At 45.1% G+C, this 17,030-nt stretch overlaps 1 protein-coding gene across 9 annotated transcripts in view; it reads left to right on the top strand.

The window, feature by feature from the left end:
• Positions 1-17,030, top strand: part of atp2b2 (ATPase plasma membrane Ca2+ transporting 2) — a 166,515-nt gene that overhangs the window by 140,089 nt on the left and 9,396 nt on the right. For 5 of the 9 annotated variants that reach the window (XM_059538264.1, XM_059538267.1, XM_059538269.1 and 2 more), the window contains 3 exons: positions 3,375-3,586; positions 11,951-12,058; positions 12,755-12,937. In XM_059538264.1, coding sequence (XP_059394247.1) covers positions 3,375-3,586; positions 11,951-12,058; positions 12,755-12,937 — 503 coding nt within the window. Of the gene's footprint in view, positions 1-3,374; positions 3,587-11,950; positions 12,059-12,754; positions 12,938-16,108; positions 16,281-17,030 lie in introns of all 9 variants that reach the window. The other 4 variants (XM_059538272.1, XM_059538270.1, XM_059538268.1 and 1 more) reach the window with 2 other exon arrangements.

Consider the following 17,030-nt stretch of genomic DNA (forward strand, 5'->3'; position numbering starts at 1 on the left):
TCGAAGGCGAATCTCAAATATCGCCTGTGGTTTGACGCTATCTGTATTTGAAAATACGCGTCCTTCAGATCTATTGACATGAACCAGTCCCCTCTGCGAATCTGCGCGAGGAGCTTCCTGGTCGTGAGCATTTTGAAACTGCGTTTCATCAATGCCTGTTCAGCTGTCTTAGATCCAGTATGGGCCGGAGACCCCCGTCTCTCTTGGGCACCAGAAAGTATCTGCTGTACAGCCCCCCCTCGCTTTGAGACACAGGCTCTACAGCCCCTTTGCTCAACAGTTTTGATATTTCGGCCCGAAGTATGTGTGCTACTTCTGTTTTGACCGTAGTTTCGACGCGCGCTGAAAAGCACGGTGGGCGTCGAGAAAACTGTAGCGTGTAGCCTCTCTTTATAATGCCTAGCACCCAATCCGAAACCCCTGGAAGCACTGACCATGCATTTGCATGAATGGCTAAGGGCTGGATGCGAAACGCGCTCTGTTGACTGGGCAACGGCGGCGCTCGAGTGTGCTGCGCATCTGAGGCGGGGAGCGCGCTGATCACAGCGGGCAGATCGCTCTTCCTCGACCCCGTTCCGGCGCTTAACCGACTGGAGGGAGGCTGAGCGGGTCCCGTGGGACTCGATATATCTGCGAGTAACCGTGGGCTGCATGTGTGCACTTTTACCACTTTAAACTCGCTGTCTGCCTGTGCAGAATGTACGTGCACGGGCCTCGTTTTTACAGAAGCCCCGCGCCGTATGTGACATAGTGTATGTGGGCACTGGGAAGTGGGCACGTTTACTATGCGGCGCGCTCGACCGATCTGTGTCGATCTTATGTGCGCTAGCCCTGTGTGCAGGGCTGTGCTTATATGTGGAGATGGGCACTGGGTAGTGGGCATCGTCACTGCATTAATAGCACCATCGGCCGTGGCCGGACGAGCATGCACGGGTTTCGTTTTTACAGAAACCACATGACGCGTGTGACATAGTAATTGTGGGCACTGAGGGGTGGGCACGTTTACTATGCAGTGTGCGCGACCGACTTGAGTCGACATTATGGGCGCAGGCCCTGTGTGCAGGGCTGTGCTTACATGTGGAGATGGGCACTGAGGAGTGGGCATCGTCACTACATTTATAGCACCATCGGCCGTGGCCGGACGAACGTGCACGGGTTTCGTTTTTACAGAAACCACATGACGCGTGTGACATAGTGATTGTGGGCACTGAGGAGTGGGCACGTCTACTATGTAGTGCGCGTGATCGACTTGAGTCGCTTTTATAGGCGCGAGCCCTGTGTGAAGGGCTGTGCTTATATGCGGAGATGGGCACTGAGCAGTGGGCATCGTCACTACATTTATAGCACCATCGGCCGTGGCCGGGACACCAGAAATTACACCTTTTTCGGGAAATATCTGGGTAGCCGTGATAACGGTTTTCGTGTGCAGGCAAGCGGGCAACCGTACAGGCTTGCGCATTGCAAACAACGCTGAAATAGTCACAATCTCTGGAAACTGAAACAGCGGCGCGCTTAGGTGAGAGCCCGGCCGCAGCGGAACTCGTACACTGGCGCTTCGATGAAGCAGCCATCGTGTGTAGTGCCGACGCAGCGTCATGCAGCATGCGTAGATGGCTTTCCCAGGATGGCTTCGGGGCTCCCGGCCTCACCGTAATCCTCTGCCGCGGTCCCCGCGGCGCGGGGCGACGGCCAGTAGAGCGAGAACGGGGGTCTCGAGCTGCGTTGCTGAAGCTGTTGTGATAACGGCTTTTGTGTGCAGGCAAGCGGGCAACTGTGCAGGCTTGCGCATTGCAGAAAACGCTGAGACAGTCACAATTCCTGGAACTGAAAAAGCGGGGCGCTTGGGTGAGAGCTCGGCCACAGCGGAACTCGTACACCTGCGCTTCGATGAAGCAGCCATCGTTAGTAGCGCCGACGCAGCGTCACACAGGAGGCTTTAGATGGCAACACCGCTTTTGCCGCCGTCCAGCAGAGGGCGGACAAAGGTGCGTCGCTATCGCCTGTTCCACCGGCGGAAGTGAGTGGTAGTTCCTGTTTTTAGCATCATCAGTGTGGAGAATGCTAGTGAGACAGACGAACGAGTTCGTGCTGAATATGGAGCGTTCCAAGCCTTCGCCACCTCTTCGTGAAGCTCAGGAAGAAATGAGGCGGGCTTTGAGAAGTACGCTCATCCGAAAGGGAAATACCATCCAGCCGGGAACGAGAGGGGGGGGCGCTGGTGCAAACCACTCGCGGCCGAGACTCATCGCGGCCAACACGATCATTCGCCCCGGCTCCTTCTCGATGTCAGCTCGTCTGCTGGGCTTCTGAGCAGAAGGCGCGAGATCCTCGGAGCTCGCCCAGCCCTCACTGCCCGAAGCTAGCAGAGAGCGCGTGTCCTCTTCCCCCGACGCGGCCCTGAGATCGACTTCCTCGGACGACGCGCTGGCAAACAGCGGGCGCTGCCCACCGGGAAGCGATGCAGGGGGGGCCGGTGAAGCAGGGCGAACCGGCGAGCTCGGTTGAGCTGAAGACGGTTCCGGAATCCGCTGGAAGCGATGCTTTTACGGCGCCTCAGCGCAGCGGAGAATGCAGGCTCAGAGAAAAAGGCCAGGCGAGTCCTCAGAGTCACCATGGCAACAGCTCGCAGTGGGGGCATCCGCCGTCAGCGAGCGAGCGCTGCATGATCTTCACCCAGGCAGGAGACACAGATGACGTACCGGTCTCCCTCGCTGAGTGGGGCTCTGACGAGCCGCAGGAAGGCATCTTAAAAAAGACGCGAGCTCTTTTACGAGTGTGTGTCGCAGGGCGAACACACACACACACATAAAGAACAGCTTGTATATAACAGGATTGAAAGGATATAGGCGCCGGATAGCGCAGCAGGAACGGCAATGGAAGGCGGCGATGCCAGCAGCTTCAGAATGGCTCGTCCTGCTGATGTGCTTTCTCAGACGGCGCTTGCTTCCTCCGTGATCCAGCGATGCGTGAGCTTCGCTGAAGAGATGAAAAATCAGTTGAGTCAGCCTTTTCGAGCTCCTTTTATAGGTTGGGCCACACCCGTTTCGGCGGGAAGTGGCAAGAAGGGCGCGAAGCGCCCTTATTGGTCTGATGTTGCATCAGCCCGCGCTCGATAGGCTGTGCAGTTGCCGCAGAACAAGCCAATGAGCGAACGAGCCGTCTCGCCTATGGCTGTGTACTGCTGCAAATGCGCTTTACAAAAATACAAAATTAAGGATAATTTTTTGCTTCAGTATTTCGTGAAAAGAGACTTTTCCCGTAGCGTCTTAGCTAAGACTCTCGTAAGAGAACTACTTTTATAATGCATTATACATAAAGTGTTACCAAAGCATGTAGGATCTTCAGTCCTGTCATACGCTGTGTTTGTGATCCAGGCGAGCAGATCTTTGACATCGACAGTGGCAGGCACGCACCGCTGCATTCTCCTCCATCTGAGCACTACACCATCATCTTCAACACCTTCGTCATGATGCAGCTCTTCAACGAGATCAACGCACGCAAGATCCATGGAGAGAGGAATGTGTTTGATGGCATTTTCAGAAATCCTATCTTCTGCTCCATTGTTCTGGGCACTTTCGCCATTCAGGTACCAGAAAATAAAATGTTGAACAGGGTTTCTAGTTAGTATGACATGTGGACTTTAACAAAAATAACAAGCCAGCTTACAGAATGATCTGTTTTTGTCATTCCATATATATTTTACAGACATATAAATGCAACTCTCTGATTTAATTTGTTTCTTATCTACTACAGTAGAATAATATTATATCACATTACATTACATTATTGAATATATATTAGGGGTGTGCATGGATAGTCGAACATTCGAATATTCGTTCTGCTGTAATTATTCGATAAATAAAAATGATATTCGAATTTCGCAAAAAAAAAACAAAAAAAAAAGTTCACAATAAAACCTAACTTGGTAACTTTCTGTGATTCTCCACGGCATATTTGAAGATGTATGCAAGCAAAAAATAATTAATGAATGAATAAGGGGCCATTCACATATCGCGCCTAAAAACGCATGGAAAACACTAGGCGTGCCGCTTTCTCCTTCTTTCCAAAGCGCTCGGGCAGAAGTGCTCCTGAGGCGTCTGCCGTTGCTAGGCAACAATGACGCGTTCTCTTCATGAAGACGCGGAAATTTCAGCAAAGGATAAATGGATTTGCAGCACAAAAAAAATCGCTTGCAGTAGCTCTGCTACTAAATTTATTTCAAAATGGCAATCCATATACAGCTATGATCAGCTGTTCCTTCATCTTGGCTGAGCTTTCAACGTTGTTACGGGAAAGGATGAAGCTGATTGGTTAGTTCTTGTCACATGATCTGCGGTGCGCTTGCGGCATTCGGAAAAGTTGAGATGTTTTTAACTCGATGCGGTGCGGACGCGCCTGGAAAAAACGGGCGCGTTGCACCGTGTGCGCATCGTGACCGCGTGCACATCGCAACCACGTTGCTTCCATTATAGAGTCACAGAAAGTGACCGAATTCAAGAACATTGCTGCGCCATCTCTCCAGCAACGAATAAACACAGCTAATTTGGAGAATGCAGTGAAAACTCCTCTTCTCGTCCGCCCTAGACCCTCGGCCCAAACATCTCAGGTTTCTCGATGAAAACATGAGAGAAGTAAGAAAAAACTTTTTTGAACATTATCAGAACATTTTCCTTGATGCGAGTGGTGCGGATGCAGTCGCCACGATGAAGCGGATGCAATGCCCACTCGTCAGAAAAGGCTGAGCCAGTTCTTCAGCGATGATTTCAGAGAGTCCAGCCGAGACGAGTGGGAACAGTTCTTGCTGGAGCCATGTATTCCACCAGATGAGGATCACATTCAGTGGTGAAACGAAAACACTAAGCGCTTCACAAAACTTATTCGCTTAGCACACCGTTATTTGTGAGTCCCGCCAACGTCTGTGCCGTCAGAGCGCGTTTTCTCCATGGCCGGCCTTATTGTTAACAGACTAAGGAGCCGACTTTCCCCCAAACATGTTTACATGCCCGTGTTTCTTAACAAGAATATATATATAGCTGGTTTCAGACATGGGGACTTGTGACTTGGTGACTTGGACTCGAGTCGACTCGAGTCGCTATTTTTATGACTTGTGACTTGACTTGACAAAAAATAAAATACTTGAGACTTGACTCGGACTTGGAAGTTAAAGACTCGGGACTTGACTTGACTTGAGACAGGATGACTTGAATGACTTGAGTGTTAATCACATTATGTTCTCAGTTTGAATATAAAATATATAAATTATTTTAAAAAAATAAAATTGATTACTCAGCTGGAGCGCAGGCTGAGAATCGCGTTGTCATGTCATGACATCATCAGTCATGCCCTCTCTACCTTACGCAGACCACGCCCACTTAGATCAGATATCACATCACATCAACATCTCAGCTTGAGGGGTACTGAGGGTCATCGCTTTTGTCGTCAATAATTCGCGCCTAAAAACGCGTGGAAATCGCTAGTCGCGCCGCTTTCTCATTGTTTCCAAAGCGCTCGGGCAGTTGCCCCCCTGAGGCGTCCATTATGAGCGCGCATACCGGTGGCGCATACATGGTGGGATAGGCCACATCGTGCTCGGCTTGCAGACAAGACTCTCGAATCTTATATGTTGCAAGTGCAATACCTTGTAATAGAGGTAATGACTTACGGATGTACTCTGAGAGAGAGATTGTGTGTGTGTGTGTGTGTGTGTGTGTGTGTGAGAGAGAGAGAGAGAGAGAGAGAGAGAGAGAGAGAGAGAGTGAGAGAGAAACACACTCGTGCTTCACCTGATGAAGGAAACCCAAACTGAGTCTGACTCCAATCACAACCCCAACATTCAGAAACTTATTGACAAAAATCTGAAGTATAATTATGATGAAAAATGAAAAAAATGAATTTGAGCTCCAAACCAAACTCCAGTGTTATTCAGCCCTAAACAGAACCACAAAACTGGCAAATTACTTAACACTTAAGCAATTAAAAGAAAGACAAATCCTTTCAAAATATCGACTCAGTGATCATGATTTGGAAATAGAGATTGGTAGACATAAAAGATCCTGGCTACCGAGAGAAGAGAGACTGTGCAAACACTGTGAGCTGAATCAAACAGAGGATGAGAAACACTTCCTTCTTGTCTGTCCCAAATACAGCACTACAAGAGAATCATTCTTCCCACAGTTTGAAGCTTTGAATCGTTCTTTCTTGTCTCTAAATGACTCCGAGAAACTACTCTATATACTTGGAGAGAATGAGACGGCAGTCACAATAGCTGCTAAATATTTATACACCATACACACCATACGAAAGGGATAATTTATTGTATTCAACTGTTTTATTTTATATTCTTAATTCTATATAATTACTATTATTAATATTAGAAATATTATCTGCTGCTGCTATTTTTATTGTATTTTATTGTAATCATATTTTATTCTGTATCTAAATGCTAAATTTGGCAATACTGTAACTCAAATGTCATGCCAATAAAGCAACTTGAACTTGAACTTGAGAGAGAGAGAGAGAGAGAGAGGAGAAATGTAAGAAAGTTTAATGTTGTATGTAAACTGTGTTTGAGGGGAAGTTGTGGCCTAATGGTTAGAGAGTTGGACTTGCAATCGAAGGGTTGTGAGTTCGAGTCTCGGGCCGGCAGGAATTGTGGGTGGGGGGAGTGCATGTACAGTTCTCTCTCCACCTTCAATACCACGACTTAGGTGCCCTTGAGCAAGGCATCGAACCCCCAACTGCTCCCTGGGCGCCAAAGCATATGGCTACCCACTGCTCCGGGTGTGTGTTCACAGTGTGTGTGTGTGTTCACTGCTCTGTGTGCACTTCGGATGGGTTAAATGCAGAGCACGAATTCTGAGTATGGGTCACCATACCCGGCCGAATGTCATGTCACGTCACGTCGTTTGAGAGAGAGAGAGAGAGAGAGAGAGAGAGAGAGAGAGGGGGGGGGGTGTTCAGAGAGGAGTCTGTTGGATGTTTAGCTGTTATTTGTTTTATGGACTCAATGTTGAAAATGTAAAACATTTCTGTTGGCAGAAGTGAAAAATAAATAATTTTATGAAGTTACAATTTTGTTTGATTCCATGATGTATTTTACTGAACATGAGTATTTACAATGCAAATCCAAATTATTTTAATTTACTGTTACTTATATCTTGTCTTTTAACTTTATTAAGATCAGATTCTGCAGGTAACATTACAATAATAAGGTGACTTGACTTGACTTACTACAGGACTTGACTTGACTTGACTTGACATAACTTGTGACTTGACTTGACTTGACTTGCCCAAGAAAAAAATACTTGGGACTTACTTGAGACTTGCACATGTGTGACTTGGTCCCATCTCTGGCTGGTTTATAAGATGTAAATGTTGCACAACTACCAGGAGACAAAACATCTATACAATCAGTGGTACATACCTCACTAAATTAAAGGGTTACTCCATCCCAAAATACATTTTTTGTCATTATTTACTTACCCCCATGTCGGTCCAAACCTGTAAAAGCTCCGTTTGTCTTCGGAACACAATTTAAGATATTTTGAATGAAAACTGGAAGGCTTGAGACTGTTGTCTCTTCATGATGTTCTAGTAACAAGATTAGGGAGGAGCACGTCAGATACTTAGCCTAATCAATACAGGTGAACCACAATCAAGTAATCAATACCATAGTATAAATATCGCTGACTTACCTCTATCCATTGACGGTTTATCAGCATTCGTTTCGCTCTGTCTGTCATCTTATCACAGACTCAATTCTGCTGCTTTTTGCCAGACCCATGATCACTCCTACCCTGCCAAACTGCCAAACACAGCCGCTGAGCACCATTAAGCGTTATCGCGACAGCTGCTTATCGCCAAGCCACACGTTGTTGCCAATAGACTGTGCAAAGCCCCGAGCTCGCCTCTCTCGACACCAAAATTGTCCTGCTCAAGACCGGGCTCTCCTCGAGCGCTGGAAGCAAACCTACGAAAAGCATGCAAATTAATTATCTTTAGAAACCGCTTGAAAGTGAATAGCACATAAATGCAATTAAACGTTACTGCTATAATCATGTCTACTGGTACAATGTTTTACAAGACTAAACATGCTTCATCGTTTTCAAAGCCCCTTTTTCCAGTCAACGTGAAAACAGCATTCCAAATTTATCCGCTCTGAAGGCCGTTTAAAAAGGCCGGAAGGCCAAAACTAGAGGAAAAGATGCCAACAAGAACACACTAATGCGGATAAGGCTTGAGGAATTGTCAAATCAGGCAACCAATTGCTAAGCTGGCAACACAGTAGACTACCCAGGCATTTTAGCTTGACCCATCAAATGTTACTAACCCCTCTACTTTTCCCGCAGCCAACAACTACAGCAGCCGAAGCAAGCTCTGCAGGCGGCTCAAGCAGCTATCTCTCCTCCTCCTTTCATGCTCCCCTTTACTTCTTTATGTTCCTCCATACCCTAACCATCCTTCCGAACAACCCACCACCCACCCCCCGTAGCCAGCAAATTAGGGCACTAATTTTGTCAGAATGCAGAGGGCACCAAGACCTATTAGAGGTCAGACCAATTCCATATCAAAGAAGCTCACCGAACCCTCATCAGCCAACCCTTCTTGCGCAAGCCCATCCCCGTTCCCTCAAACTCGTGATCTACCATAGCCAACCCTCTTTAACATCCCCATCCATCTATAACAGCCCATCCTCACTCCAGCCATCCCAGCAGTACCTGTTCCCACAGGAGCCTCTATCTGTTTTTCCCCACTGTCAAAGCAGTGTCCGCCCCTGCAAGGGCCTTTTCTGTATCTCCCCACTGCCGCAGCAGTGTCTGCTCGCACAGGGGCTTTTTCTGTATCTCCCCAATGCCACAGCAGTCTCTGCTCCCTCAGGAGCCTCTATCTATATTTCTCAACTGCTGCAGCAGTGTCTGCTCCCGCAGGAGCCTTTTCCGCCCATGCATCCAAATTAATGGCACTTATTTGAGGTACACTGACAGGACAGAGAATTCTATTTAATCATACGATTAAATTCGAATGCAAGCACCACTTCTCGAAACATCGCTCGACTCTATTCTCCAGGCAGTTTCTCCCAGAAGCCTCCAGTCATATGTGACTGTGTAGAGATGCTTCAAGGCATTCCATCTCACTTATAACATTCTGTTCCCGGATTTTTTACTACTCTCTATCACCTATTTGATTTAGTTTCTCAACAGTGTTAAGTCCTCACAAATGTATCTACACCCTCCGCACAAATTATCAACCCCTCAGCATAGCTCACATGCTCGACACCATGTGTTTTCTAAGGTGCTTGGAGTTCACAATCTCTTCAAAATTCAATCCAAAATCAACCCTACCGTATCAGACCTAACCATATTCGATGATGAAACAATCATTTTTTTAATCAAACAAAGCAAGACAGACCAAGCCAAGTAGGTCATTTTATCTACATTTTCAATCTCCCCTCCCCAACCCAGCCTTACCAATCCATCCTAGCATACCTACGCTCCAGAAATTCTCAGGCAAAATCCCTGCATGAACCACTATTCATCGACTCTTTATAAAAAAATAAAAATAAAAATAAAACACATAGCCAACCGATACCGCAAGCATTAGCTCCCATCGAACACCGGCAAGAGTTTCACAACTTACCTTTTCTATTCTATGGTCAGTGAAGCTTACCCATTTGAGTTGAGGCTCACCCGTCTGATGCTGCAAGTATCAAACCCCACACTGGACATCGGCAAGAGCCACACGGCCACACAAACCTACCTTTTCCATGCTACAGTCGTCGAGGCTTACCCGTCTTATGCGGTGAGTAGCGAACTCCCATAAGACGTTGGTGAGAGTCTCACGGCCACACAAACTTACCTTTTCCTCTCTACGGCCTGCGAGGCCTACCAAGCCGATATAGTGAGAAGGAAGTCCCCGTTAGATGCTGGCAAGAGCCTCCTGGCCACACAACTTTACCCTTTCCATCTTACATCCGTAGAGGCTTACCCGTTCGATGCGTGTGCTCCCTTCGGAAGATTAGCAAGAGTCTCCCGGTTAGACAACCTTACCTTTTCCTTTTCTATGGTCAGCGAGGCTTACATATTCAATGTGTGTGCTCCCTTCAGACGTCTGTCGAGAGTTCTCCCGGTCGGGTTTCTATACTTGCCGGTCGGAGGCTTCATGGGCCCTTTCGGTCAGCCATAGGCCCTTCGCCCACTGAATAGCAGAGGCTTATCATCAAGTAGGGCCCGTACACTGACACTGTGACCTATTCCAGGCAAGGCAACTCGGGCCCACCCGGTCAGGCTATACAACCATGCTGCTCCTCCTCATCGGCCGGTAGGGCTCACCGTTCCAACGCTGTGAGCTCCCGGTGAGCATCGGCTCGAGCCCTACTGACCAGGCGCCCCTAACCACATAGTCAAGTATCTGCAGCCTGTAGTGCCTACCCTTCCAAAGCCTAGGTCGCTCCCACCGGAGTACGTAGGCTCTTCTCAGAAAAATAAATCAGTCCCCGCCAGTACTCAATGCTATTTTTGGGAAGGGATTTCTTAATCTGGCGGCTGTCCATTTATTCAACTTGCTTTTTGGGGGGTACTCTAGGTTCGGGGCCATTCCCGAGCTCGGAGCCCTTCCCCGGACAGCACGCCAAATACGCATACCATACCTCAGGTAATTATATGTAAGCGTGAACTTGTGAAATGATGTTCTAATAACAAGATTCGGGAGGAGCGCGTCAGATACTTAGCCTAAGTATTACCACAATCAATTAATCAATACCATAGTATAAATATCGCTGACTTACCTCTATCCATTGACGATTTATCAGCATCCCTCCTCCACCCCATCTCCTCACTTTGAGTTCACTTTATAGATAGACAGAGAAGGTGGGGTACTCTAGGTTCTGGCCATTTCCCGGACAGCACGCCAAATAAGCATACCATACCTCAGCTAATTATATGTAAGCATGCACTCGTGAAATATAACCCAGATTGCACGTCTGATGGCAGATGAAGTATTCTGATGACGACTTTTCATACCTTTTATGGACCTTGACACTGTTATTTACTTGGTAGTCTATGGGACAGTCTCAGGCCTCCAGGTTTTCATCCAAAATATCTTAAATTGTGTTCCGAAGATGAACTGAGCTTTTAGGGATTTGGACCGACATGGGGGTAAGTGATTAATGACAAAACTTTCATTTTAGGGTGGAGTATCCCTTAAATGGCGCTTTTCCATTACCAGTACCAGCTCGACTCGACTCGACTCGACTCACCTCGGCTCGGCTCGCTTTTCGCTCCGTTTTCCATTGCAGATAGTACCTCCACAATAGTACCTGGTTGTCATAGCGACGCTGCAGGAAACTGCCGTGACGTAATCTTCTACGCGACACACACCCGCTACCCACACACACAGGACAATGGAGGAAATCGAGTGCATGTTGTTTTTGATCCTCGGGATGAGGCTGTTTCTCACAGCAAGAAGACAAACATTGTTTCAGGAGAGGCTGAGGGCAGCACAACGAAACACTGCTGAAAAAAACAGGAGTGTAATGATGACGCAGTGAATAGTGACGATTCTCTCTGACCAATCAGCAGTCTGCTGTGTTTTCACGTCACATTATAGTATCGCCTCAGCTCGCTTGGAACCTCGCCGGAGGTGGTACGAAAAAAAGTACCTGGAAGCCGGTACTGGTACAACTTTTACACAGTGGAAAACCAAACAGAGCCGAGTCGAGGCGAGCCGAGGCGAGCTGGTACTGTATAGTGGAAAAGCGCCATAAGTTTCAAGTTTGTTCAGACCTGTATTTATTAACTTATTTTTGGTTCTTTGACCCAGTAATAATTCAGTCATCTTTAAAAGGTTCTGTATGATTTGAAAGAAGTGTAGTTATAAATACGGTGTAATGCACCCATCTATAGTGCAGCACAACTATTGGTCCTTATGTTTCCATTTTGACATTTCATTTCAGATCGTGATTGTTCAGTTTGGAGGAAAACCGTTCAGTTGTTCTCCTCTGGACCTGGATAAGTGGATGTGGTGTGTGTTCCTGGGGTTGGGAGAACTGGTCTGGGGACAGGTAATGCAACAATTTTTCATTCTTAAGGTCAGTAAGGTCTAGAGTTGTTTTGTACCCTCTTGATATTTGTTGTATGGAAAAAACAGTTAAACAATAATTTAAATATCTTCTTTATGTTCTACTGAAAAAATTAAAAGTTGGAGAAACAACACAAAACTAATGAATACATAATGACAGAATGTTCATTTTTGGGTGAATCCCTTTAATCACTGTAGAATTTTAAAATGAATGGAATTTACCATTGGTAAGTATGCTCTTTTGTTGAGAGGCTGACAGATTGCTTTGCTAAAGCAAGTTCCCAAGAACAGGAAGTTGATTTTAGTATCACTTCATTGGGAATATTTTCATAAGACACAGCATAAAGGGTTGCAGCCAAAATATAGCCTTCAAAGATTTACATATTTTCCATGGATGAAAAATAGAAACATGACTGTTTGGTCAGTGTCTATATGAAGGAATTGTGAGTAATATAGCCTACTATACAGTATGTATCTCATTGGTAGTTGCTTTCCCGGGGTATGTAAGTGTTCTTTTTGCCATCTGAGTTGTCAACAGTATCTGCCAGCATAACTCAATACAAACAATACATAGGGCTTGTTCCTCATCTGGATCTGTGAGGATGGAGTTCTGAAATGAGTCTGCTTTGCGTACTATAGTGTTCTAATACCCATAAATGAGTGTCCTATTCTGGGTCAGGTTATCTCAACAATCCCAAACAGCAAGCTGAGGTTCCTCAGAGGAGCTGGTCAGCTGTCGAAGAAGGATGAAATGCCCGAGGAGGAGATGAACGAGGACCAGGAGGAGATCGATCACGCTGAGAGAGAGTTGCGGCGAGGGCAGATCCTCTGGTTCAGAGGCCTCAACAGAATCCAGACTCAGGTTAGAACATCTGATAGTCTTTGGGAAGTTATGAATGACATGAAATATTCAGCATGAATTCTGCGAATGGCATCTGTGGGAAGTAACTATACTTCTGCTGGTACATTAGTTGTGTTTGCAATTATGTACTTGAGATTCACCATCTGCATGTGTTCTACGGTCAGATTTAGAACAGTGCGGAGGTTGAACCGCAGTTCGGCTCTGCCAAATGCCATTACTGGTACAAACATTAGCACTGATCGCAAGACTTCAGTACTGCTGCATTAATCATGGGTTGTCAGTTCACCTTTCATGAAAACCACTTTTATATTTCAACCGAACAGTCATTGATTGAATAGTGTTTTGCATAATTAGATCTAAATTACAATGAAAACCTCAAGATAAACCTTAAGTATGATTTTGGGTGCTGTACATTTTAGGAACAACATACATTAATTGCATTTTTAAACTGTGCCTACACTGGTAACGTTGAACATGTAGTCATGAAATAGATAAAATACTTACATTTTCCAAAATGTGCGATGTGCAGAATGCTGTAAAGTGCTTGACCTGACACTCCAGTCCTAGAGTGGTTTCTAGTGTGAACTGGAAGTAATGTTGAATACATTTTCTTTGTCACTCAAATGGTAATAAAGCATGTATTTTAAATGCTACATGTGTCTTTATGAAACATTTATTGTTGCATAATGACTATTAGAATGTTACTTTTAACAGATAGTAGGTAGTAGAATTACCAGTATAATTCCACAGCACTCTATTCCAAATAAAGCCTTACTATGGTTAGTGTCTAACCAATTGTCTACACTTAAAAAAAAAACGAAAAGTTAGTTAGAACTACTCACTAGCCGTGTTTCCACTGGCGAGCTTAAAGCAGGCGTGCTAGTGCGTGCCAAGGTCAGTCGCGTTTCCATTGTCGCTTCCGGGGCTTGTTCGTGCCTCGGCGGGGCTTCCTCGGGGCCAACGGCCAGGGTTTTTTGGCCCGATGAAAACCTTGGGCCAGAGCAGGCCAGCTGGGGCAAGAGGAGTGGTTATGAACAAAGGCAGAGTTTCTTCGTGTCTGGAGAGCGTCAGCGCTGCGGATCGTTTCAGAAAGATAACAGCTACAACACCAGTATTAAAGACTTTTTTAAATAATTTGAGATCAAAACTCACTCTTAGTCAGCAGCGAGTGATTGAAATAACTTGATCCGATGTGGATTATAATCACTAAACAAGGCAGAAATATTTATAAGCGATGTAAAAGACTATGCACGATAAACATTAACGTTACCATAGTAAACATGGTAAATGCAACCACTAGGAGAAATCAGACGTCAGCTTCTTATTCTCTATCACAATTATGTATTTATTTAGTAACATATTTTATCTGTCGTCTTGTCTCGAGAGTTTAGCTCCACGTAGCATAGCTTATCATCAAAATATTATAATGATTTTTGTTCGGGAGCTTTTATAAAAATAGAGAGTCTGCCCTGCGGATCATTTCAGAATGCTAACAGCTATAACACCAGCATTAAACACTTTTTTTAATAATTTGAGCTCAAAACTCACTTTCAGTCAGCAGGAGTGTTTGCAATAACTTGATCTGATGTGAATTACAATCACCATACAAGACAGAAATATTTATAAGCGATGCAAAAGACTGTGCACGCTAAACATTAAAATTACCATAGTAAACATGGTAAATATGACCGCTTGAATAAATCAGACGTTAGCTTCTTATTCTCTATCACAATCGTGTAATTATTTAGTAACTTATATTATCTGTCATAAGTCTCGTCTCGAGAGTTAAGCTCCACGTAGCCTATCATAAAAATATAATAATGTTTTATGTTCGGGAGGTTTTATAAAAATAGAGAGATTATCATTCATTCTAAACGTGATGTATAGACTACTGGCTACAAATAAATAGAAACAGACTCAACTGAATAAGCAGACTATTTTCATAAGCGTTAAAAATAAATAAATAAAATAGAAACATTTTTATTTCTGTGTTATTAATTTTGACTTCTGATAAATTAATTCATTATGATCAACACCGATGCTTTTGGATTAGAATATTTAACAAAGCATGCAAACAAACGGCCACTTTTATCATGTTCATTTTGTGATCGCACTAGTTCCCGTGACTTATTTGTAAGTTTTCTAATAACTTCTCTTTGTTGGTCAAATGATGAGGTTGCGTGACATTGTTCATGAGAGGCGTGTAAAGGGCGCGCAGCGGAGCTTCAGGCTCGACTGTGGAAACCCTGTGCTATTCTGGCCTCGATGCTACTGGCCTGAGGCTATTACCCCCGCCCGGCCCGTTTTAAGCCCTGGCTCGCACTCGCCCGACAGTGGAAATGTGGCTACTGAGTTACACTGCCCCTCCCCCACTCATATCATTCTTACACCATTCCTGCAATAATATTTCACTCCAGTCTAAAATCATGTCCTTTAGCAATATCGCAAGCACACTGTTGTTCTGAATAGCATCAAGGCTGTTATTTGGGCATGAGGCCTGATATTCAGACCAATAGCACCGTGGTGAGCGTCATGATGCTTTTATACAACAGTTTAATGACGTCTGAGACAAAACAACATACAGCAACAAACAGACTAGATTAGTGTATATGGGGACACAGAATGGCCCTACCTGCTCAAAGACTTTTGGATCTTTACTTCCGCTCCTCTGCTTCTCGGTCCAGGCAAAATCACATAGCTCTACTCACATACTTTGATCTGGAACACTACGAACACAGACAAGCGGTGAACAGGGAAAAACTTCCCATATTCTAAATATCTGCACTCCCGGAATGCCGTCTATCCAATCAGTTTAGAGTAGCAGCACTAACTGTTATATAATACGCTGCATACGACAGAGCTTTGATAGTGGCATGCAGATCATTTACGATGAATTGCTGTGGCCTGTTTTTTGTCATTTGATATGATAACAGTACTCTTCTAGGCATAATGATGCAGTCCTGCCATAAGGCTCTCAAGGGTCTCTGGGCGTTCATCATGACTGCTGTCAAAGCTGCAACAGCAGGGAGGAGGACCTTTCTAAAGCCATCAAAGCCTCAGTGCTAATTTCAGATGAAGTGTTTAATGTGTGATGAGGGCCTGTCGAAGTCTTCTAAATCATGTCCATGTGATGAAGCATTGCTCCATGTATTTCTCTCCCCCTTCCTGCAGATCGAGGTAGTGAACACGTTCAAGAGCGGGACTTCCTTTCAGGGGGCTCTGAGACGCCAGTCCTCCACCACCAGTCAAAATCAGGATGTAACCAATGTTTCTAGTCCTAGTCACGTGTCCTTGTGCAATGCTCTTTCCTCTCCTACCAGCACTGTTGCTGCTCCCTCTGGGCGTGAGTGACACTCTTCTTTGGGTGTTTGTCAGGGATGCCCTTTGACTCCAGAAAAAAACACTGGATTCAAAGAGATTCAAACTCATTTTAAAACAGTTATGCCCCTGCTGGTTAGGTATGTTTTGAAGCATCGCTGCTGGTTCAAGCTAAGATTCTAGAAAGAAGCTGGTCTATTGCAAATACAGTATAATGATGCATTACCATATGTGAGGGTTACCATAATTACGAGACAACAGCTACTCAGAGCTGTTCATATTCTCTGAGTCAGAAATGATTTGTTTCTATGGCAACAGCAAAATGGATACATGTAGAGCCTTGTTATTGACAACAGAATTCTTAAAGGGGACATCGGATGCAAAATTCACTTTTATGTTGTATTTGCATACAAATATTTCTTAGTAGTGTGTGGAAACAACCACCCTACAATGATAAAAATCCATTTACTCCTCTTTTCTTAATCCCCAAAAACCTAAACAGTCTCAGTTATCAAGCCGTTTTGATTTTATGAGCACTGTGACATCATACTGCTCAGGCCCCACCCACAGCCACTGACAGACTTTCCTGTATTAGCATATTTCAGCCCTCAGCCTTCTCTCGTAGGCAGTGCAGGGGTTTTGTAGTTACATGTAAAAGTGAACATAAGAGTCTTCAGTTTTTCCTGACATATGAGCCACTGAGGACAGTTATTTTTTAATAATTTTTAATCAGTTAATATGTTACTGAACACACAAAAAAGGGTGGGTGAGGAGT

Source organism: Carassius carassius, chromosome 44 (assembly GCF_963082965.1).
Source record: "Carassius carassius chromosome 44, fCarCar2.1, whole genome shotgun sequence".
NCBI classification, from domain to species: Eukaryota; Metazoa; Chordata; class Actinopteri; order Cypriniformes; family Cyprinidae; genus Carassius; species Carassius carassius.